At 34.7% G+C, this 25,183-nt stretch overlaps 1 protein-coding gene across 27 annotated transcripts in view; it reads left to right on the forward strand.

The window, feature by feature from the left end:
* Window positions 1-25,183, forward strand: part of LOC127956515 (pleckstrin homology domain-containing family A member 5) — a 140,249-nt gene that overhangs the window by 37,388 nt on the left and 77,678 nt on the right. For 2 of the 27 annotated variants that reach the window (XM_052554514.1, XM_052554512.1), the window contains exon 1: window positions 18,451-18,640. The exons of 23 other annotated variants lie outside the window; for them this stretch is intronic. Coding sequence is in view for 1 of the 4 variants with exons in the window: in XM_052554519.1 (XP_052410479.1) it covers window positions 13,604-13,607 (4 nt within the window). In the remaining 3 variants the exon portion in view is untranslated. Of the gene's footprint in view, window positions 1-13,603; window positions 14,213-18,450; window positions 18,641-23,833; window positions 23,855-25,183 lie in introns of those variants that run through there. 2 more of the 27 variants (XM_052554519.1, XM_052554513.1) reach the window with 2 other exon arrangements.

Genomic DNA, 25,183 nt, shown 5'->3' on the forward strand with positions numbered 1-25,183 from the left:
GAGGTCGTCTTAAAGGATGATATTTAGCTAAATCTGGGATGTTTATTTAAATTTACTGAAATATATGGACAAAAATTTTGAAATAAATGTAGTATTTAAAATAGCTACACTGTAAAAGATTTGACCGTAACTAAATAAACGAAAACTATTATTAAAACCATTATATAGAAGTTAAGAAATCACATGATAAAATTGAAATAGAAAAAAAAAAGCTATAACACAAACAAACTATAATAGTATAACAATGAAACAAAAATAACACTGGCCTAAATATGATTCACATTTTTAAGTTTTAATGCGAGATATTCTCTTATTAAAATTCATTAAATTTTTTAATTATAATGCAATTTGATAAAATGTTTAAAGTAGTTTTGAATATAGTTCAGCACCACATTCATTTTATTTATGGACTTTCTTATTGAGTTGATTCTAAAATTGTAACGTTCATCTAACATCTAGTATTTTGTATATATATATATTTGTATACGAATGATCTCACAAGGTTTGAATGTCAAATGATAACTTAACTATAAAAATGCATGCTCAACTATGTGGTAAACGCTATTGAAAAATACTTTAAACTGAATATTTTTATTGCTAGATTTCCATTTAAGCATTTGGCAGCTGCATTTATCTAAAGTCACTTGCAATGCAGGGAAGATTTAATCAACCTACAATTCATGCATTGGCTTGGTATTATCATAATTGTTGATGATAAGCTTATAAGCTCATGTTGAATGAGATTACACATAACATTTATTTTAGTATTTGTCACACATAGGTCCAAAAGAAATATCTGACAATTATGAAATATTAGATGTTTGAATGCAAAAGGATGTTTCTTTACTGTTATGAGTGTGACTTGAGTTCAGTTTAGACTGTTTAGCCTCTTAAAAACACCTGGTTTGACTCCAGAGTGAACTAACACCACACAAGGTCATTGTTCGCCCTGCAGCGCGGTCAGACTAAACAGGAGCAGAAGTGTCTCTTTCAGAGGCCAGGACTATCCATCTCCGTTACGGTCCATTTTGCTAAGCTCAGCGCTGTTTTCTGTGCTTGAGTGACCAGAGATTTAGACTAATATGCTCTGTTCTCGCTCAATCCATTGTGAAAGTCATCTGACGTTCTGACTATGGGCAGGTGCAAGCGATAAAGGATCGGTCCTCATTTGTACCCAATTAGGTACAAGAGACACTTACAGGTGTGGCCAAGCAAAACAGACAGGAAACGCCATCAGAAAGAGATGTGATATGCAATCAACCGTACAAAAATAGGGTTTATACTTTGTTTATAGTGACATAAAATCTTGTCGTTCTATTTAGTGTTGGCTTCTTTTTTTTTCTTTTTTTATATATATATATATTTTTTTTTCGAATTTGATATTTGGTGTAAATTGTGTATTATTATTATTATTATTATTATTAACATTGATATATGTTAATATTGATTTTATATTATTTATATTTTGAATAACAATAAAAGACTGTTAGGTTCATTAACAGTCTTTGCAATGTGACATTATTTACATTTAGTGTACATTAATTAATGAAATGTGAAGTAGTCAATTTGACCTAAATAATAATAAAATACATATGTCAGATTATTTATACATGATGTTAGGTTTTTTTGTACTGCATTTAATTAAAAGTAAATTAAAAAATATTTTTTTATATATATATTTTTTAATGCAATGGTTAAAATATACTTTGAGAATAATCAGTAAAATATTGTAAAAGTAAATGGGGTGGTAAAATTTGGTCATATCTTAAAATAGTACAAGTATAATAGTTTTGATTTATATATTTTAATAAAAACTAAAACCATTAAACAACAACAACAACAAAACTAAATAACTAAATGACTAAAACTAAAAAAAATATATATATTACAATTTAATTCAATCAATATGTTAACAAAACTATACTGTTATACTAAAGTAACAGTAGTCTAAATATGATTCAAATTATATATATATATATATATATATATAATATATTGCATTAAAAACATGTATTTCATCAGGCTACTTGTTCAGTCTGTGTGCACTTTTGTGATATATAAATACTATAAATACCTATGCTGAGGTGACACTGTTTGGAAAAGCTGAGTTACATTCATTCTACTGAAAGACCGTAAAGTTTGTAGCGGCGCAGCTTTTAGTAAGTTCCTCCTGACACTTGTGATTTCTGGAGATGCAAAACTGAAATCTTCACTGCGTGCCCAAAAACAGATATAAACCCATGTGATATTTTAAAGCTAGAAAAGTTGCACTAGCTCAGATGTGAGAACTTCAGCGGCTGTTATCTATCTCTTCATGAAACCGCTCATCATCGTGTCGCTTCAGGATTGACTGTTTAACGAAAGACACTTTCTGTCACAACAGATTGTCACTCAGTTATCTGAAGAGTTTTACATGTATGAATTCATTGATGGCATGCATATTGAGCGGCTCCTTTCCCCAGCGGTGTGTCTCCGAGTCTCATTGAGGTTTATGTATTTTTGTGTTGTCATTTGAGTGTGTTTGCGTGTGTGTGGGCGTCCTGCTGGTCCCTTCGGTGCCCCGAGGCCCTGGCCGAGAGAAAAACGGCATGAAAAGAGAAAATGTATTTTTATTTTAGGATTTCACGTTACTTTGGGAGCGGCATCAGTGGAACAGCATTGGGGAGGTCTGGGACCTGGATCCGGCCTTTGAAGGCTAAAGAGATTAATGCTTTCCACAGCTAATGCAAATGACTTTGGCAAAAATAAAGAGTTTGCACAGCAGCAAAATGAGCTGGTTCTGCTTCCCTTCCCCATCACGCTGGCAAATCCAACTTATTAGGATGCCCACACTCCATCAGAGAATGCTAATTGTGTACACTGAGATTATATTGCAAGGATTTTATTGCACTTATTATTTAAACATTATTTTCTAAACAAGATTCCTCCTTTTTTTTATTTCAAAAGTTTGATTCATTTAATTCGATCAGTTCCAATTGGAACGGTCCATTTCAGTGAATTCAAACCTCATATTTAATTATTATTATTATTATTATTATTATTATTATTATTCGGAAATCTTAATGGAAGTCTCTGTTTATATTAAATATCATATATTTAATATTTTTATTTATAAAAATAATTCCATGCATTACAATAATAATGTAATTATTATTTTTTATTCATGAACTATATTCTTTATTATTTTGATTTAAGTAGTATTTAATTAATATTTTGGTTTATCACAATTTATAATCAAATACTGCAAAAAATATATGCAATATTATAATATGTGTGTGTGTGTGCATGTGTAAAATATACTTATATATACATACAAAAATATGAGTGGAACTTTTGAGATTATATAGTAATTTAAATAGTATTTACTATATATATATATATATAATTTTTATTTTAATTATTTTTTTACCTAATTGGCTGCAATTGTTTTGCCTTAAATGTAGTCACTCCCCTAAAAAAAAAGAAATTCCTATCAAAGCACTTGCACAGAAAATGGATAAATACATTAAAATATTATATAATTTTTTTTACAGATATGCATGCACAAAGCTTGCAGGGGAAAAAGGTACCTAATGAATATGGGCAGTGAAATCTAGTGAAAGTGTATGTGGTCCCAGGCGTTAGAGGCTGTTCTCTGCATCAGATCACACAGACCTCACATTCCCTGCGGCAGCAGATGGACACGGCTGGAGGGAACGCTGCACATGAGAGACACGGCGTCACAGGCCACAGACCGGACCCCAGCTATAGCGTCCCAGCTGCCCTGCTCTGTGCCCATGTGTTGCAGGAGTGAGGACGGGTGTAGAGACGTGTCCTTTCTAACACTGCCCTCGGCTCCCAGACAGCAGCCAGTCTGACAGTCACTGGGGCTTCTTGTTTTATTAAAGCAAGTATTTTCATAGAGAGAAACTTATTTTTTTCACATTTATTCAGTGCTCAGTCTCTTCAGCGGTCCATCTACGAGTAGGGCTGGGTGATATATTAAATATTCACATTATATACAGTTATTATGTTGGTATAAAATTAGGAATTCGCAGCCTTTTGGAGGTTGATTCAGTTCTGTGAATCAGTTCAGACTGATTCAGCAAATTGATTCTAAATTTGATTCAGTGGTGTATTCACATTAAAACACTGCTTTGTGACATTTAAAATTTGAATATAAAATTACACATTATATATTTATTGAGTATTGTTTAATGCTAGATTCTGCTTCTTGCATTAATTATTTGGATTTAAGTGACTAAAATGAGTTTTTTTTTTTTTTTGTTAAAATTAAATTGATTTTTTTTTATATAGGGTTTTATGATAGATTTTTGGATAAGATTATTGGTTTATAGATTTTAGAGATTATTTTGCTTCTGGCTTTAAATATTTTCAGTCTAATTGGCTGTAATTTTATTTTTAGATTATATTTATTTAGACTGTTTATCCATGTTAGAAAATATATTTTTAAACACTTTAGATATAGATTTTAGAAATTGTTTTGCCTCTGCCATTAAGCATTTTGAATCCAATTGGCTATTATTACTTTTTGGTTAAACCGTGAGTATTTTTACATAGTTTTATTATATATTTCTAAATATTAGATTATAGATTTAATAGATAATTGTGCTTCTTGTATGAAATATTTAAAATCTGATTGGCTTTAATGACTTAAGCTCTGTGACTCATTTATGTATAAAGGTCCTAAAGGTATGCTAGCAAATACAGTCTGTGTAATTATAAGGGTCAGGAAAACTCAATTATGATAGTTTTTTTGGGGCGTGAAGCCTTGACTAACCTCCTAAATGGACTACAGGGGGAAAAATAAGATGCTTTAAAGTGTAAATATGTTCTCTTAACCCTCATTACTCTAATAGTTCCTCCATTCATACTGCTGAAGGAGTGATCACGGCCTCCCTCGTGAGCTGTTTAATATTCAGCACTTCTCCTGCTTTGTGTGTGTGTGTGTGTGTGTGTGTAGAGGAAGAAAATGTTTATTTCATGTCATCTCTTGCTTTCACATGCGGTTGTCCTTGAATGCCTGTGACAGTTTTCTACCTCTTTTTTTTTCTAGTCCTAAATTGCAGTAATTCAGATCTGCACAATTAGGCTTTATCTCTCTTTTTCATTATCGGTACATCGGTAAATCTTCTACATTTACAATTAGAAGTCACGTTCAACACCGCTTGCGATCCGTCATAATTAAAATATTTCCGACTGGCAGCTATAACTTTTTTGGTTGACGTTAATGTGCGTAAATTCAGTCCTTCTGACACGAGCACACTGTGAATCTGCACAAATCGCTAGTTGCTTTTAGCATCTGTTTGTTCTTTGAAACATCCACCAGGGAGATTCTCAGTTTCTTGAAGCAACTTTCATCATTATTATTCTTATTGGATTATTTATAGTCCTAAAAAGTATTTGGATGTGCAAGTCACACTTGATGTTACAAAATACATAAAATATCACAAAATAAAAACATTAACCCAAGTTACAGAATGACGTAATACATTTGATTAACATCATATATATTTACAAAATTCTTTTTGCAAAGAAATTAATAATTTTATTCAGCAAGGACACATTAATCAAAAGTGGCGCTAAAGACGTAAAATTATGTTTATTACAGTTTCTAAAAAATATTAAGCAGAAAAACTTAATTTCATTTCAAAATGTATTACGTAATTAAAAATTATTATATTTTACAATATGACCCTTTTATCTATTTTTTTTTTTTTTTTTTTATAAATAAATGCATTATATTTTTTTGATACAAAAAAATCGACCCTAACACTAGTGTAACTATATAAAACTGTTTAAATACATTTGTGTGTGTGTATGTATATATATATATATATATATATATATATATATATATATATATGTGTGTGTGTGTGTGTGTGTGTGTGTGTGTATATATATATGTGTATATATATGTATATGTGTATATATATATATATATATGTGGGTTTTTTTTTCAGTCATGTTCTTCCTTCACTCAATGTTTTGGTCTCAGCATCCCCTGCAGTGCTCTTCCATGTGTGTATATTTATTTTTGTCCATCGAGTGCTTTCACTCCACCCACATGTGTAGCGTGCTTTGCCACCTCTGTGTGATTGGCTCCTAGTTTGAGAGCTGTTGTCATGTTTCCAGCTGGGAAAGGCTTTGCCGACCGCTGACACTTCCCTGAAGGGTGGAGGGCTGATTCTGGCCCTGCTCCGCTCTGGCTTTTCAAAAGTGGATTTGTCAGCACTGCTGTGTCATAGAAACATGTGCATTGTTGTGGTGGTGGCTAGCACGAGGGAGCCCTGGCTTTCAATCCATGCCCTTTCGTTTCGTTGTTTACGTGGATTTTTCCATCCTCTACTTACCCGGGAGCGTGTTTGTGAAACCTTCGCACTCACTCAACTTGCTCTCCACCTTCGCAACTCTTTCAAAATGAGTCTAGACACGTTTATGCGTCTTTGTGTGAGTTACTGTGTGTGCGTGTCCTGCAGGCAGAGGAATCTCGCTGAAAGGAGAGACGTGCTTGTCTATATATATATAAATTCCCGTGTGTTAAATTAGACAAGCGCTCTGCATTCGTTACCTCTGAGAAAAAAAGAGCGAGATAGTTTTTGAGTCCATGGCGGTGCTGAGATGCCGTAAAGCCGTAGGTCGCGGCAGCAGCAGTGGCTGGTGTTTGAGTTGTCCCTCTAGAGGGCTCCAGATGGCTTAAATGAACTAAATGATAAGAAAATGTAAATATTGTTTACCTAATGCAAAAGTCACTGCTGTGATGCTAGAAAGCTTAGTATAGTTGCTAGGGTGTTCTGGGTGGTTGTTAACAAGTTTTGACTGGTTGCTTTATGATTTTGAGGGCACTGTGGGTGATTGCTAGGGTGTTTTGTCTGGTTTCTAGGGTGTTCTTGTGGTTATTTAGAAGTTTTGGCTGATTGCAATAGCCTATGGTTTCTAGGGCGTTCTGGTTAGTTGCTAGGGTGTTTTGTCTGGTTGCTAGGGCGTTCTTATGGTTATTTAGAAGGTTTGGATGATTGCATTATGATTTTTTTGTTATGGGGTTTGTAGGACATCTTGGGTGGTTTCTGAAGTGTTTCTGGTTTTCTGGTGGTTGCTAATGAGGTTTGGCTAGTTGCTACTGTATATGGTTTCTGGGGCATTCTGGGTGGTTGCTTGAGTGTTCACACAGGTTGCTAAGGAGGTTTAGCTTGTTGCTTATTTTTTTTTTTTTTTTTTAGGGCTACTACTACTTCTACTGCTAGGGTCACTACATGGTATTTAGGACCTTCTGCGTTGTATTCTAGGTGGTTTACAGGGTCTTTTTGGTTGAAGAATAGTAATAATAATGCTTTCCTCAACACAGAAAGCATATCAGCATACTTGCTACCATTTAATATGTATCAGCCATTGTTCACCTAGATATTAGAATCATAAGTGACCATTAAAAACCCATAGTCCAGTTTGGTGAACGGTAGTAGTTTAGTGTGAGTTCAGGGACAGATGCACATGAATCTGATTCAGATGAGTCATTAGAGAGCGGGTCTGTTCTGGCAGGACTGAATGTGAGAACATTTGTCTCCATGTCTTATTCATGCAGGAACAGGCTGAACACCGGACTCTCAGTCCACGACTTCAGTCCAAATACCATGCAAAATTATTTTCTGCACCATGTTGGAGCTGGAAATTCACCCCATGCATTGTCATGCAAGCCAATCAGCGAAGAGCTATATTGAGCTATTCTTGTTGTTGATGTGCGTGAAGACACTCCACATCGCTTTAACTTGGAGGAGTGATGCAATAAATATCCCACTAGTGTACCATAAATACATAATAATAATAATTAAAGTGTTTATATGTGCAGTGCTGCTTTGTTTACAGAGGAAACCATAGTAGCTGCTGTATTTCTATTTGTACAAACATTTTTTTGAAAGATAAATGTGACAATGACAAGGTATATTTGTATAATGAGGTGAATTTTATTTTCGTTAATGAGGTGGTAAAACACTGGAAAAAAATTCTACTGTAGAACGCATATGTGGACTTGAAACTTCTTTAGAGAGAAGTATTATTATTTCCCATTTTTACCCAAAATACAGTGCCATGAGCATTATGGAGCACTGGAACCACATGAAGTGTATGTTTTATTCATTCTGTAAGCCAGAGGGCACAATGTTGCAGAAACTAAAAGTAATGTACCTTATGACGTTCGTGTATTGATACAGTCAAGTATTGGAACCATTTGAGATATTTTGGTATTAATAAGAATTATTTTTATTTTTAATTATTATTTTGACGACACAAGTACCGTTTTCATTCCTGCACCATGTTGTCTTGATCTGAATTGCATTAGTCGCTTTATGATGGGTGTTTCCGTACAACAGCTCGATTTCGCAACAGGTGGGTTTCCATCCATCCTGCTGTCCCCGCTACAGTGATGTCTCTCCAGTATGATTAATAATGCGATGCTAATTTGTGCGGCTGTGGGACAGGAAACGCCGATGATGGAGGGAGAACGCTTTGGGGAATGAGAGTGCTGCGTACCCGAATGGGAATTTTTCTCCACACTAAACGCTGGTCTGCGTCTGCGTGTCGTTTATCACCTGCATGGGATGATGGGAGGTAGTTTGGTGAAGAAGTCGACACTCGTATTCTCTGTCTTACATAACAGCCTGGAGAGAGATAAAGACATTATTCTGTTCCTCTGAAGGGCCGGCTGAAGCGCACATCCCTTTACGTATGCTATAGGCTGATATACAGTATAGTGAAAATGTTCATGCAGCATGACTGTTAAACATCTGGGCTGGTAAATAAGAGTTTGTTGGTTGAAAGTTGGAGATGAATATGTTAAATGACTAAGTAGTGATTCATAGTAACTTTGTAGCAAGTTGTTTTTAGTTATGTTTAAGTGTTGCTCAGATTTCTTGTCTAAATGCTTGTGTTTTACTCTCCACGTGTTTGAGCTGTTTTCAACACGCCAGCCAAGTTTGTAATCCCAGAGCGCTGGGTTGATCCACACACACATTTACACACTGTTAACTAGTACACATAACACGTGTGCATGAGATAAGAGCACTACGCAGGCCTTGCCTTTGTAAACAACAGCGGAGAGCAATGTTTAGCCTACAAGAGCATGTTTGCAGACCAGTTTCTTATTTTTCTGCTGCTTTACTTCCAGCTGCTGCTGCTATTATTTGTATTTATTTATTTTTTATTTGTTATTTTGAGGTCTTTAATTTTTTATCTTTATTCTCTTTTTGTGTTTATTTTAATTATTTTAAGTTCTTTATTTATTTATTTATTTTTGTTCTTTATTCTTTTTAGTGTTTATTTTAATCTTTAAGTTATTTTTTCTTTTTTTCCTTCTTTTTTTTAAATGTGTTTTTAGGTCTTTATTTTTTTCTATAACATTTAACAAATATATATATTTTATTCTTTATTTTTGTATAACATATTTTCTTGATTTTATTTATATTCTTTATTTTACTTAATTAAAAGTTTTGCTACTTTTTATCGGCATTATAAAACGGCAGTATGGGTTTAAAGGTACACGTTTAGGCCGTGTCTCTGGCTACATGGCTATTTTACAAGTCTGTTTTGTCCATTGAAGTGACATTAGACTCGTTTTAGATAAAATCATCCAATAAATTGTATAAACAGATTCACATTAGACATATTTATGCGACATAATCATTTTAGCTTTCCGCCGGGATGGTCATCAGAGATGATTATACTCTAATCATAATCTGATAATAATGACACTCGGTGTTATGATTAAGCCACTTTATCGGCGTAATAACCAAGCGGCTGCTACTGCAAACCCACAGTCGGCTCCAATTTCCTGTAAGCGCTCGGTTTAAACAGTCGGATGAGAGATTGAATCAGTTATGCAATGACATGATTTCATTCAGCATCTCAGAAGCAAGAATGGATTGAAAGGAGAATGAGAACAATTACACATGGTGTTATGGCTATTAAAATTTGTTTGGTGCTCTAGGTTTTCCAGGAATCTGCCCACGTTTCACAAGATGTGCAATCCGCAGATCCACACACAATGAAGCAAAATGAGCTCCATGTAGATCAATCAGCATTTGTGTTTGGTTTCTGTGAGCTGATATTAACCCGTGACCCGGCGCTGACCTCCCTCGCCGTCTGAGAGCTGTAGTGTCACCGCCGCGGGAATGAAATATGTCCCGCTTCTTATTCACTCACACGTCCATTCATCTGCTGTAAACCGTGTTATGCAACCGTGACAGAGAGAGAAACCGTGTGCATGATGTGTTGCAATGCAACTAGTTTGTTTTCAATCACATGGTGTTGAAACTAGTGATAGATATGTCACTGCTGCAGGTTTGGGATGTTTTTTGAAGGGAGTGAGATGCAATGTGACAAAAGCTATGTTCCAAACCTTAGTGAGCTGCCTTTCTGTATTTACCACTGTTATCATCTCTAACTAAAATTAAACCATCAAAAAAAATAATAATAATAATAAATACACACACACACACACACACACACACATACATGTATGAAATTTCAGTAAATTGGCAATTAATTCAATTAATGGTTGAATAGATTAATATTAATATTGAAAATGTAATTTTAAATAAATTAAATGTATTAAACAAAATAATAAATGTTACTGTTTTCATTATTTCATTAAAATAAATATTTTTTTTGTAAAATTCTATTGTAAATAAAATATTTTTTATTGTAATAATATTAATTGCAATATCTTTTTAGAATAGTGTTTATTATTATTATTATTATTATTAATAATAATAATAATAATAATAATAATAATAATAATATAACAATAAAATTATATTGTAAATAAAATATTTTTATTGTAATATTAATTAATTGCAATATCTTTTTAAGAATAGTGTTTATTATTATTAATAATAATAATAATAATAATAATAATAAAACAATATAATGATAATTTTATATCAGTACAAATGTAAAATTATAAGCTATACTGTGGTTTTATTCAAATAAAATGGATGTATACTATATTAGCAAGTGGTGCTGAAATAAGCATCCGTTGTATTAAATAAGCAACTGATAAACTGATAAGACGCTCTATAAGCTTATGATAACAGCTTATTAACAACATGCTGTTAAGATAACATACAAAATACCCACATATTAGTATTTTTACGTTAGACATGCCATATTGAGTGAACTTTCATCGCAATGCATTCTGGGATCGACATGATGTTTCTTCTCGAAATCAGGAGCACAAATACACTGCCTTAAAATACAGTCTAGTTAGGCAGCTCACCTGGTTTTGGCAGCAGTCTAGATCTCCGAATGACTTCTTTATTAATTTCAGCTAATCTGGAATCAGTGAAATGTCTGAGACGAGAGGCTTTACATAATGTCTCTTCAATAAACAGCTGTGTTTTCTTATAATTGCCCAGGGCTCTCTGAATTACAGCCTGCAGCAAAGACATAATCACGTGAATCTTCTGAGATGGACACAAACGAATGCATGTTTCTTTCTTTTATTGTGCACAATGAATGTTATCCTGAGGAAGTGTGGTCTTCACAGTCTTTCATCAGTGTGTGAACATATGAAGAGATTCAGTGTGCTCAGATGTCCAGCTCACATCAGAAAAGCCTGATGTATGGATTGTGCGATGCTAAAGATAGATTTGCCCTTGCAGATGCTGATTAGAGGAAATGATATGCTATTTTATTGAGAGCCAACCTTAATGAACATGACATGATGAAATTGACTAGGACGTTTTCATGAGAAGACTCCAGCAAACACTGGATGTGTCTCTGAGGGGTTTCTTTCCCTGCATGCATTGCTGTGTTACAAGCGCACAGCTCATTGAGCTTGATTAGTTTGGCACATTTCGACGGCGTCTTGAGCAGCTGTTCTCTGCGCAGTCTGCAGGGTGTGATGGGAAGTGTGTGTGTCGTCAGGGTCTGCGGAGGAGTGTTGTATTTCTGACAGGAGTGTGTGTGTGTGTGTGTGTGTGTGTGGAACGAGTGCATTATGTACAGCTGACAGAGATGAAATGATTCGGACTCCCCGAATGATTCATTTGAATCAATGATTCATTTGAATCGATTCAGTGAAGCAGGAGGTGTGTCATGTGGAAACTGATGAATGTGATTCATAAATCACAGGAGGAGGGTCTTAGAAATCACTGGCAGAAGTGCGGTAATGTTTGAGTAAACCTGCGGAGGAGGACGTTGGCTCATTTTACAGAGATGTGACTAAACAGGTCCCACTCCACCTGGTTGGCACAGGAAATCACCACACATCAACATTTCTGATGATTTCCTCCTCTTAATGAGTCCGTCATCAGCTTTATGTCTATCAGGAAGAAAAAAAATAGTTTCTTCATTTAGTGTCAAGAAATGAATCGTGAAGAACAGATGTGCCTGTTTCTGCACTGGACACGCTGCTGCATCCACACCCATAGAAATCAGTGTATATATGTATACAGCCTTTTTGACTGTAAATGTTGATTTGAACGTATGAAAAGTGTCTGACATGCACTGTTATCAAATCTGTCTCTGTTAGCAGCATTTGACCAGCAGAGGGCATCATTTATCTTTTTATTTTGCTTATCCATTGGGAAAACAAAAGCAGACCAACAAGACAGTGCACAATTCTACTATTCCCCATCCTTTGTGTTTATTAAATATCTTATGAATATATCTAATTTTATAACTTTTTTAATAGCCAATTTTCTAAATGCAGTTCTGTTTAACCATATTTAAATTCATTTGTAATTTAATTTAAATAAAAATAATAAAGTGCAGATTTTATATAGGCACTTTGTTCCACAGAATGCATTAAATTTAAAATTTTATATAATTTTTAATTATATAATTAAATAAAAATATGTTGAATTACATAATACATAAAAATATATAATAATTATTATTAATAATAAAAATGATTAATCTATATTAAAAAAATAATATTATTTTAATGTTTTAATATATTATAAAACGGTTTAAGTTGACGTGTTATGTAGTTCAAAATTATTCTATTCTTTGGAGTTTCTTTGAATTTTAATTCATTTTAATTCTACTACCATTTCAATTAATCAAAAATGCAATGTTTGTTTTACCTCGTTTAAACCCATTTAACATTTAATTTGACTTATGAAAAAGTGCAGAATCATATAGATTCACTTAATGTTTCAGTATACATTACTATTGAAAATGCATTAAAGTATCATTATGTAAAACAATATGTCTGTTGTTCTTGTCTATCTGACTTTATTAAGATAGGATGAACTTTTCTTCGTAGTTAAAAATTTTCTTTGCATTTAAACAGTCCAAAAAATCACTTAGACTTGCATTGAAGGACCCACAACCAGAGTATCATAGAGACTTATAGAGTGCCTAATAACTGCATAACAGCAGCATGATATGATGGCGGTCATTTTTTGGCATGGAAACACCTCTCGTGTTCTTCACAGAAGTACAGGTGTCACATGACTGCGGTGAGATCTGCATGTGTGCATGTGTCCAGATGAGGGCAGAGTGGAGCTGATGTGATGTCCTTCCTCTCGGACTCATGCACTAACCAAACGCTCTCTGTGTCTCTCTCTCTTGCATGTCCACCCTGACCGCGTCGTCATCCGAGCAGGTAAGACTCTCAATCTCAGTCTGTTATGTAAAGCATGCATATGATCCGAGTGTTGAATGAATGTGTTTTTATAGCAGCAGTGTGATGCAATGAACAGGCTGATGGGATTTGTAGATACAGCAGCACACAGATGTGTTCATATGCACTTGAGCAGAGGCTTTGGATCATTAGGATTGTTTTTGAGACCATTTGTATCTTAAAGCCGGGGTTTTATGAGCTCTGACCGTCTGATGTCTAGTCCGGTGTGTTTGTGTGGGTAGTAACAGCTTCAACTGTTGCTGTATTACAGGGTTTGAATGGCTGAGATTTCTACTTGCATCAGATGTGTAGAGATGATTCAAAAGGACTAGTAGTGCACCCCACTCAAAAAAATTATCATATTTTTCCATGGAAGAATAGCATTTTTGGGCAAACTGTCGCTTGTAAGCCCATTTGTGACATTAGTTCAGGATTTTTTTTTTTTTTTTTTTTTTGTCTTAATTTAGTTGTGATGTCATTTTTTCCATTCTCTCATTGGTCTTTGGATTGAATCATGCTAGTTTTGCTGCTGTATATTTAAGATCTCTATATTTAAACAGATTCACCACAGTCAGAGAAAACCTACAATTATGGCGGTGATTTCCAGGCCTGGTAAAGCCATGGACATTTCTTTGGTGAATAGACTTTTGTTTTCTTTTTTTTAAATGTGCAGCTTTCTGGTTTCTCCCAAATTGTTCATCAGCTAGATATTGGTTTTCTCAAAAGCTTGTGTACTGTAAAACATTTTGTGAGTGAGTTGTTCTTTTGAGTTGGTTATTTTCAGTGAAGCAGAATGATTTAGAGTCGCTGTTAAAATATTTATCTAGTAACTACAATATAATGGAAATGTCCCAATGGGAATTCAGCACTCAGAAACTTTTTTTTTCTTCGGTGAATCTGATTGATTCATCAGTTTGAATCTAAATGGTAGTTAAAAGCTCTATCCATTGAATATAAATGATTCATTAGTGGATCTGTCTGAATCATGTTAAAAATCTTTATCCAGCAATCACAAATAAGTGGAAGACTCACAATGGGAATTCATTGTTCAAACATTTGTTTATTTTCAGTGAATCTGAATGATTCATTGGCGAATCATTATAAATCAAAAATGGTTGTTGCATTTTTTTTATCCAGTAATCACAAATGAATAGAAACTTCACAATGGGAATTTCACCAAATTGATTCTTTTCAGTGAATCTGAATGATTTATGATTGAATCAGTCTGAATCAGAAAGGCTGTCAAAAATCCTGTCATTGCAAATGAATCAGCAAATCTTTAACAAATAAGTCTGAATCTAAGTGATTGTTTCTAATCTTGATCCAGTGAATCTGAATGATTTATGATTGAATCAGTCTGAATCAGAAAGGCTGTCAAAAATCCTGTCATTGCAAATGAATCAGAAAATCTTTAACAAATAAGTCTGAATCTAAGTGATTGTTTCTAATTTTGATTCAGTGAAAATGAAATGATTCATCAGCGAATCAGTCTGAATGGTTGTCAAAAAATGAATGGAGAACTCAGTGGGAATTCATTGCTCAAGACGATTCTTTTAGTGAATCTGAATGATTCGTTGCAGAATCAGTGTGAATCAAATGATTTGCTAGTCAGTTTTATCCAACAATCACAAATTAATAGAAATGTCACTGTGTAAATTCATCACTCAAAAAGAGCGGGAAATGTCCTGTGTTATGATTGGCTTATATCTTCTAGTGTCTTTCACACTATGGTTCATCAGTGGAGTACATTTACCTGATGCACGGTTTAATTCAAAGGGGCAAGAAAAATCCTTTATTTTCCTCGTATAATTCATAATTGCTTATAACTAATAACCCTGTGTTGATCATGTCAGGTCAGTTATCCAGAGGTCGTGACCTCATGCAGTTCCTGGTTAGCTGTTGTGGGTGTAAGTGTGGTGATTTAGTGAGTTTAAGTTCGTGAACACATTCAGAGGTGTAGAAATATTACAATATTCGGGACTGTCTGGACTCCTGTTACACTCAATCTCAGTCTGCCAGCTGTGTGTGTGTGTGTGTGTGTGTGTGTGTGTGTTGAATGGTAAACATGGTGATGTTTGTTGATGTTTGTGGTGCCAGTAGAGAGAACTCTTGTGACATGGCACAGTGGCTGATAATTGTGTGTGTAAAAGAGCAGTTTGTTATTTATGTGTTTTATTTTAAGTACTGCTGTATTGTCGTGTGGATTACCGTAATTATGAGATGACAGCTCTGAAGTTTCACTCTGATCGCTCCGATTTCTCAGAGTCAGAAATGAGTTTGTTTCTATGGCAACACATAATGGCCAAATGTCTTTGTTGTTGATCGGCACAATGCGATACTGCTGTAGAAAACTGAATCCACTGCAGTTTGGGGAGTTTTTCACAAATATTAAATAATAAGAATAAATATATATATTAAAAAAAGAAATATATGATGTGGGTAAAGTATAGAATAAACTAAACCATCTATTTTCTATTCATAATATATAGAGTATATAAATATGTATGTATACACACACACACACACACATTATTACACCTATAAATGAAGTAAACTGAATGAAATAAATGACTTTCTATGAATTTCTAACAACACATTTTATATATTTATTCATAGTAACATCTAAAAAATAATTACATAAATTCTCTTTTTAAGAATTGTAATATAATTTCTTAAATCAACTATTTTGTCTGTGAATTTATTATATGAAAAGTAAAACTAAATGTAATTTGAAATCCATCTATGAATAGTTATACAAATATTGTGTGTATATAACAAGGCAAACAACAATAAACACACACACACACACACACACACACACACACATATATATATATATATATATATATATATATATATATATATATATATATATATATATATATATATATATTAAATAAATACATAAAAAATATGGTTTCTCTCTCTCTCTCTGTATAAAATTTTCAGCCAAATATAATTTTTTAACTTTCCTATAAACACCCTGCTTCCTAAACAAGCATCTGTTGTTTCACACCATATGGACTAACAGGGTAAACAAGATAACACAATAATCAACATCCTTCAGCAAACACATCATCTCTGGCACGCAGGCTTTAATGGATTGGTTTCCAGAGGCCTGAGGGTTTGCAGTTCCTCGAGCAGCAGACAGGAGGCGCTGCTGTCATCTGCAGAAACATCTCTCCGGCGCTCAGTTCACGGTTAACATCTGAATGTTTGCATGTGAAGAGTCCAGCGTCTCGGCTGACTGACAGCGAGTCTGAAGGGTACATGGCATGTGTTTGGAGAGCTCTTCTCGATTTTACCCATGATTCTCGCTCTCGTTCTGTTCCCTCGCCTGTGCCGGTTGTGTCATCAATCTGTGCCCCAGTTTCAGAGAGTTCAGCTTCAGCTCGCAGCTCCATACTGAGCCCAGGGCCAGAGCTGTGGGACCAGCAGAACTGGAGCAGGGCAGGTCAGAGCCGCCAGCGCAAACACACACACACACACACACACATGCATGCAAATACACACGCTGATTTAAATAACGAACTTATGTGCTGTTCCCAGCTCATATAAGGGTGCAACAGTGACTTGTAAAAGCTCATTCATGACAGCTGTCGATCCGAGACATCTTAAATTGCACCTATACATGCAAACGGGACAAAACAAAGAATATGAGTCCAGTCCAGTTTGGCTTTGGCGAGCAAGTAAAATTGCTGTCTGGTAACTTTATAAAAAATTGCTTTTTGGAGTTGTTTTTGAATATCTATTCTACTTCAGAACGTCATTTTTAATTACTTGCCATTTCCTTGCAATTATTTTTGAAAGTAGCAATTTCAAAATAGTTTCAAAGTGAACATTCTTTACATCAGTCCACCAAAATGACAAAATATGTAGAAAACATTTTTTATATATATATATATATATATATATATATATATATATATATATATATATATATGTGTGTGTGTGTGCGCGTGTGTATGTATATATATATATATATATATATATATATATATATATATATATGTGTATATGTATATATATGTATATGTATATGTGTATATATATATATATATATATATATATATATATATATATATGTATATATATATATATATAATAAAATATTTTATTTTGAATTTATTTATTTCTTGTCCCTCTTAAAATATTAATCATTTACATACATATAAAAAGAAATTGTTGTTTTTCATAGATTTACCACATTCAATATTATATTTTATATATATATATATATATATATATATATATATATATATATATATATACACACATATATTATTATTATTTCTTTTTTTTTTTTTAATCTGTAGCATTTTTTTTCACATATTTCAGAATACATTTTCATAAGAAAAGAAGATTCAAAATTTTGAATAGTGTGTATATGTTTCTTCTTGCCTTATTACTATTATTCATTCAGCTGTTTTTAATTATTGTAAATGGTAATAAAATGAGACAAAATTTGAAAATGTTTTTTTTTTTGGGTTATGATCATAACCCAGTCCTAATCAAACTTCCCAGTTTATTTATTTTGTGTTTTGTTTTGTTTTATTTTTAATCTGAAAAATAGTTTATCAAAAGACATGATCAATACGAAACATTTATTGTTGAGGAATGTTTACCTGCCGCTTGGCAAATGAAAAGTCAAATTTAGACCCTGTGTGTATGATGTTATGGTGCATAGTTCCTGGTGGAATGGTACCTTGTGTTCTGAGCATGCTCAGTTTGAGCAAAGTGAGAGAGAGAGACACACAGAGAGAGAGAGAGAGAGAGAGAGAGAGATCAGCCGCTGCAGCAGCTGTGTGAAAGCAGCATCTCTCCGTCTCTCTCTCTTCTGTCGTTGCTTGTGGAGAGACGTCAGGGAACAGAACTGTTGGCAGTTTGTCATGGATGAGAGCCAGTGAGGGCAGTTTACACATACATACACACACTCTCTCTCTCTCTCTCACACACGTACGAGTGTGTTGTGTAAGACGCACGATCTCAGCTGGATTTATCATGAAGCGCTCACCTGCGGTAAGTGTTTATGCATATACAAATGTCTTCACCTGTATCTCCTCATAATCAATTTCACAATCATATGTGTTTTTTTGGAGGGTGCAAAAAATTGTTGGCATCATATTTTGCATGCAGTATTTTGACTTTGATGGAGAAAAGCTTGGTGTGTTTTTGCCTGGCTGAGCTTTTGGAAAGAGGATGATGATTTTTGGTCACTGTCGATATAAAACGTCCCTCTGTGTCTTTCTATATCCATAACTGAGAGTCAGAGGAGGGCAGAAGCACTGACGTCCTTTCATGACTGATGGATTGATGTAGAACTTTCACAGGCTTGTGGATTATCAGGATAGACGCACACAAAGGAGATTTTTTTATTCAAAAGTTCTGTCGTTCCCTTTTATGAAGCGCTCTTGAAATTCCACACGGCTCATGCAGAAACCGTCTCGAGAGAGAGAGAGAGATCCATCAACCCTGGATGAGGATACTGTGGAATAGACTGAGGTGTTCTGAACAGCATACTTGCATGCTACCAAACTAAATTCACCAGTAGGTAGTATGCATACTGTACACGGTACACATATGCAAAGAATGACAGGTTTGCCAGAACAGTGCTGGAAAATTGTTAATTTTTTTTGCATTGCATTGCTCTAGATGTGATCGTTCATGTTATTGGAAACAATACCACCTGATATTTTCAGCACTTTCTTTTTTTTTCTTGGATTAATGACTTTTCACTGGGCTGCTAAAAGTTATTTGTAAAAATTATTATTAATTTAAATGATGAATCTAGTAAATGTTTAATATTATTGTTAATAATAATAATAATAATAATAATAATAATAATAATAATAATAATTGGTGTTTAATGAAAACAATTATTTAATAATATTTAATAATAACTTTTCCCCCTTTTTTATGGGGTTGCCAAAAGTCATTTTTCTTATTTTAAATTAATAATTTAAATGCATAAATCTGTAATTTCATTTAAAATTGTATAAAATATATATATAAATATTAATTTAAATTGAATAAATCAGTATTATTTTTTTAAATTATTACTATTAGTATTATTTAATGATAATGTTTTTTTCCCATTGGGATGAGAATAGTTATAAAAATATTTATTATTTAAATGAATGAATCAGTAGTTTAATTTACATGTCTATTATTATTATTATTATTATTATTATTATTATTATTATTATTATTATTATTGGAAAGTTAAATAAAAATTCACTGTTTCTTTGGACTACTTAAAAATGTTTAAGTCATTATTCATTTAAACAAAAAAATTTGTAAACTGAAATTATATTTTAAAACAATTAAAATAAATATTTTCCAGCTATGTTTCATATTACTGTCCAGTACGTTTATTGATTGAACATTTATTATGTTTCACATACCATTAAAATATTTTTTTTTTATTCTGTGCACTTCTCAATTGTCTAATATTCTATTGCATTTGATGCCATATTGATATTCCGTTGTGCATTTCATTGTGATGATTTCCCAGCATGCATCAGCCTTCAGTGAGTCTGTGAAGCCCTTCAGGGTCCTTGATTCTTGACTGTATAGAGACCCATTATGTTGTTCACCACTGACTCACAGTAAGACTTGGTGTGAGTAAAAAGCACACACACTAAAACACAAATGCATGTGAAAAGTGCTGGCGTGCACGACTGCATCCGCACACAAGCATGTAATCACGCACTTTTAAACTCGGCAGTTTAGCGTTATATAACATCAGAAACCAGTCCAACTCTCCATCTTCCCCTCTTCTCCCAGAGGAACTCTCTCGCTCTATCTCACCCATCCAGAAGATATTCAGCACCCGTTACATAGCCTGAGGGTTTTTTGGGTTTCTAAGGCAAGCTTCTGTTTGCCTAGTTCCCTAAATCGGACTAATTACAACATCTAGCAACCCAGTGCACAAAGCTAAATCTCACCTATAACAAGCTGTGTTAGTCAGCAGCCCACTGCTTTGTAAAGTGATTAACTTGTGCTGCTGTCCGTCTGCTGTGTGCAGCGGCTAATGAGACGTCTTGTCAGATCTGCGCAGGTGTGCCGGAGACGCTGAGCTCATTCCGTCTCTCTGGAGGCTCACGCTAAACTGCTGTTTGCTCTGGAGTTAGAAAAGTTCGATGGAAATCAGGCCAGATATATAAGGCCTGTTATTCCTGCACGCTCTGATTGTGTGGTGAGGAAGCCAGGTTTATGGAGGAATAATGATGGCTGCCTTGGGTTGGGGCTGAAGGCTTGGCAGAGCGGAGACAACACGGCGTGACCCCGTGGTTTGGTCCATTATTCTGATACTCAGGATATGCAAAACCAAGAAGAAGAGGAGCTTGTTCCAGAGGGATAATTATGCCAGTCTCAAACCCCAGTGAAGCAGGGTTATTACAGTTTTCCACTTCTAATATTCTTTCCTTTTAGTTTCTTTTTGGTAAGTATGTATGTGTTTGTTTGTTCTTTTTTCACTTTTATATAAAAAGAACATAAATTAACATTTAAAATTTGTCTTGACAAAACTAGCTTTATCTTTTTAAAAAGTAGCTGTTATTGCAATTGCATGAATTTCTTTGAATTTCATTTTCAATTTTACTTCCTGTTTATTTGCTCAGTTCAAATTTACTATTTTTGTATTTTTTTTTTTATAATTACATATGATTAGAATTACTATTTATAATTACTGATTATTATTATTAGTTATAATTTTATTTTATCTTTTCACTTTTATTTAAAATATAAAAAATATTATAAAAATACAATTCAATGAACGTCCAAAATTTGGCCTGAAACACGTTCTCTCTTTAAAAAAATACTGCTTATTGCAGTTATTTTTGACAGATGGTAAATTTTTAAGTGCACTTTATCTTGTGTAAACGTTTTAAATTCGGATTGACAAACTTTATTTTTACTTTTTTACAAAACACTCTTATTACAGTTAAATTAATTTCTTTGAATTTCAGTTGATTTTAATTCTACTTCCTGTTTACGATATCAACTGAATTGGAAAAATTTAGAAGAAACTGAATTGGAATTTAGAAAGCATTCTTAATTCCATTGATGTTTTTTTTTAAGAGTAGGTGTATTTGTTTTTTAAAGTTTTTTTTGATATTTATATATTACAAACATTCCGAAGTTACTGTGGTGGTATTATTTAAAAATGTTTAACCATGTTAAACTTCTCAGCGTAGTTTAGCACTGTTTTTATCAACTACAATTTTCATGTTTGATTCAGGCGGGTTTGTTTTATGATATACCACATCAAACACGAAAATTAGAAAAGTTAGTTTTCTTCTCATTTCATCTCAGACTCTTGAGCAGTTGCTTAAGAAGTTGTTTAAGTATTAAAGTAAGTCACAGTTGGATTGTAAGTTGAGGAGCTGTGTGTAGGAATAATGATGTTACCACAAATTATGGGTAGAAATGTGGAGTGGAGACGTAGGAGCCCAATATTCTCTCAACCCAAAGTCAGATCTGAGTAGTGTTTTCTCTGCTGCCGGCCAGGATTCGTCCAAGCTGCAGCAATCGCGCATTCTCTCTTGCGAAAGGTTTATTGTGCTCAGTGGCTGTTGTCTCGAGCGTGAAGCGCTGCGTCTCTGAGAGCTGAATACATGTCAGATCCACACTCTCTTCCACTGGGGCACTCATGATTCCATCCATCCATCTGACTGTCTGTCCATCTATCATTTTATTGTTCCATCCATCCATCCATCCATCCGACTGTCTATCTATATCTATCATCCATCCATCCGTCCATCCATCCAACTGTTTATCTATCTATCTATCTATATATCTTTCTATCCGTCTGTCTGTCTGTCTGTCTTTCATTTTATTGTTCCATCCATCCATCCATCCATCCGACTGTCTGTCATCTATCATTTTATTGTTCCATCCATCATCCTTCCATCCATCTGACTGTCTGTCCATCTATCATTTTATTGTTCCATCCATCCATCCGACTGTCTATCTATATCTATCATCCATCCATCCGTCCATCCATCCAACTGTTTATCTATCTATCTATCTATATATCTTTCTATCCGTCTGTCTGTCTGTCTGTCTTTCATTTTATTGTTCCATCCATCCATCCATCCATCTGACTGACTGTCTGCCATCTATCATTTTATTGTTCCATCCATCATCCTTCCATCCATCTGACTGTCTGTCCATCTATCATTTTATTGTTCCATCCATCCATCCGACTGTCTATCTATATCTATCATCCATCCATCCATCCATCCATCCAACTGTTTATCTATCTATCTATCTATATATCTTTCTATCCGTCTGTCTGTCTGTCTGTCTTTCATTTTATTGTTCCATCCATCTGACTGACTGTCTGCCATCTATCATTTTATTGTTCCATCCATCATCCTTCCATCCATCTGACTGTCTGTCATCTATCATTTTATTGTTCCATCCATCATCCTTCCATCCATCTGACTGTCTGTCCATCTATCATTTTATTGTTCCATCCATCCATCCGACTGTCTATCTATATCTATCATCCATCCATCCGTCCATCCATCCAACTGTTTATCTATCTATCTATCTATATATCTTTCTATCCGTCTGTCTGTCTGTCTGTCTTTCATTTTATTGTTCCATCCATCTGACTGACTGTCTGCCATCTATCATTTTATTGTTCCATCCATCATCCTTCCATCCATCTGACTGTCTGTCCATCTATCATTTTATTGTTCCATCCATCCATCCGACTGTCTATCTATATCATCCATCCGTCCGTCCGTCCGTCCGTCTGTCTATCTATCTATCTATCTATCTATCTATCTATCTATCTATCTATCTATCTATCTATCTATCTATCTATCTATCTATCTATCTATCTATCTGTCTATCTATCTATCTATCTATCTATCTATCTATCTATCCATCTATCATTTTTAAATTCAGCAGTTGAATTGGAGTTTAAAATCAGTCCTGGTCTCATCATGCTGATGATGTTTCTTTTAAGAATGCGTGTCTTTAAACTGTCTTTTAAATATCCTGAAACATCCACCGGCCTCCCTGTCATGATTCAGAGGGACGCCAGTCTTAGTGTGACATAGCCATTTCAAAGCTTGCTTCCCTGTCTTTCATTTCTCAGTCTGTCAGAGGGTTTTAGTGCATTAGGGGGGTATGCAGCCATTCGCACCCCAGCCAGACCGTCTGAAAGTCTCGGAGGGACACCGAGTGAGGGGAGAGAGAGTTCTACAGCCAGGCGAGGTGAGCACAGCGTTCGCATCGCAATCCTCTGCTGATTTCTTGCTTTGTTTTTTCCTCTTATCAGCGATAAAAGCACAGAGACTAAACTCACGCAGAGTTCAGATATTTCCCCAGAGCCTGAGGGAGAACAGCGCTTCCCTCGCCAACAACAAAGGCATCGAACAGTGGCGTCTTTACAAAAAAACATTGTTTAAAATCGAGCACGGTAATTGAGCCGTTGAGGGAGATGTTGCTTGTCTGGAAGGATTTACATAAGTAAAGGGAAACGTCGACACTTTGGGTCTTTTTGATTTTGGGTTCTGCCGGCACATCGGCCCCAGTCGCCTCCTACAATAACACACTCATCCATCAAGACGTAATTGCTAATATTGGCTGACCATGTTATTAATATCATGGCGCTGTGGATCATTTTTTCAGCCATGAAGATATTACAATGCCAAGCCTCATGAAATGCACACTGATACAATTTAGATGGCCTTTATATAATCGCTTATTGCGGCAAACCGCTTTTATTGCCTGGTGGTGCAAGATTCTTTGAGGGAGAAAACGGTTGCATCATATTTACTTGCTTCATCCAAAAAAGCTACATTACTCAAACCAGGCCAAGATACGTGTTTCTTTTCACACAGTCTCGGATCTTGAGACTGTAATTGGTGTTGTGCTGACAGATTCATCAATGCGTTCATGCATCAATAATTCACATTTCCTTTTAAGCTGTGATTGATGCACGCTTGACAAACAACATGCATTGGTTTTGCACCATTTTTTATGCTGTTGAGTATCAGTGTCACTTGGTGCACATTGCACATCACAGGTACTCAGATTTGTCGAAATCTGTTCCGCAGGCATGATCTAAGTCTTGTTCCCACTTTGCGAGGCTGTTCCATCTTGGTTCTTTTCATCTCGCAACTAGTAAAGGCATCTTATCAGCGGCTCTGGCGAGGCACATTCACCAATCTGTCCCTCTAATCTCTCCGGCCTTGGTCGTATCAACTCTCTTCTGCGGTTTTTATCCTGCCCATCTTTTCATAGATTACTAGGAAAGCACAAACAGAAGCCGTTGATTTCCCCATGTTTAATTAGTGTTGAAAAAACACGTCTTAATCGTGAACTTTAAGAGCGAGCGGTCGGTTAGTTGTCAGCCAGCGTGCTGACGGATTCCTTCAGACTTGATTTTCTATGCTGGATGTGTCTGTAGCATAAGTGGATTTTCTTGTGGAGATGGATAGACATAGTTTATTGGTCCCTGAGGGTGAATTGGGGTGCAAAGACAGACGCCATATTAAATGTAAATTGCTCGTAAAACACCACCATACATCCACATAGTGC

Source organism: Carassius gibelio, chromosome B4 (genome assembly GCF_023724105.1).
Source record: "Carassius gibelio isolate Cgi1373 ecotype wild population from Czech Republic chromosome B4, carGib1.2-hapl.c, whole genome shotgun sequence".
NCBI lineage: Eukaryota > Metazoa > Chordata > Actinopteri > Cypriniformes > Cyprinidae > Carassius > Carassius gibelio.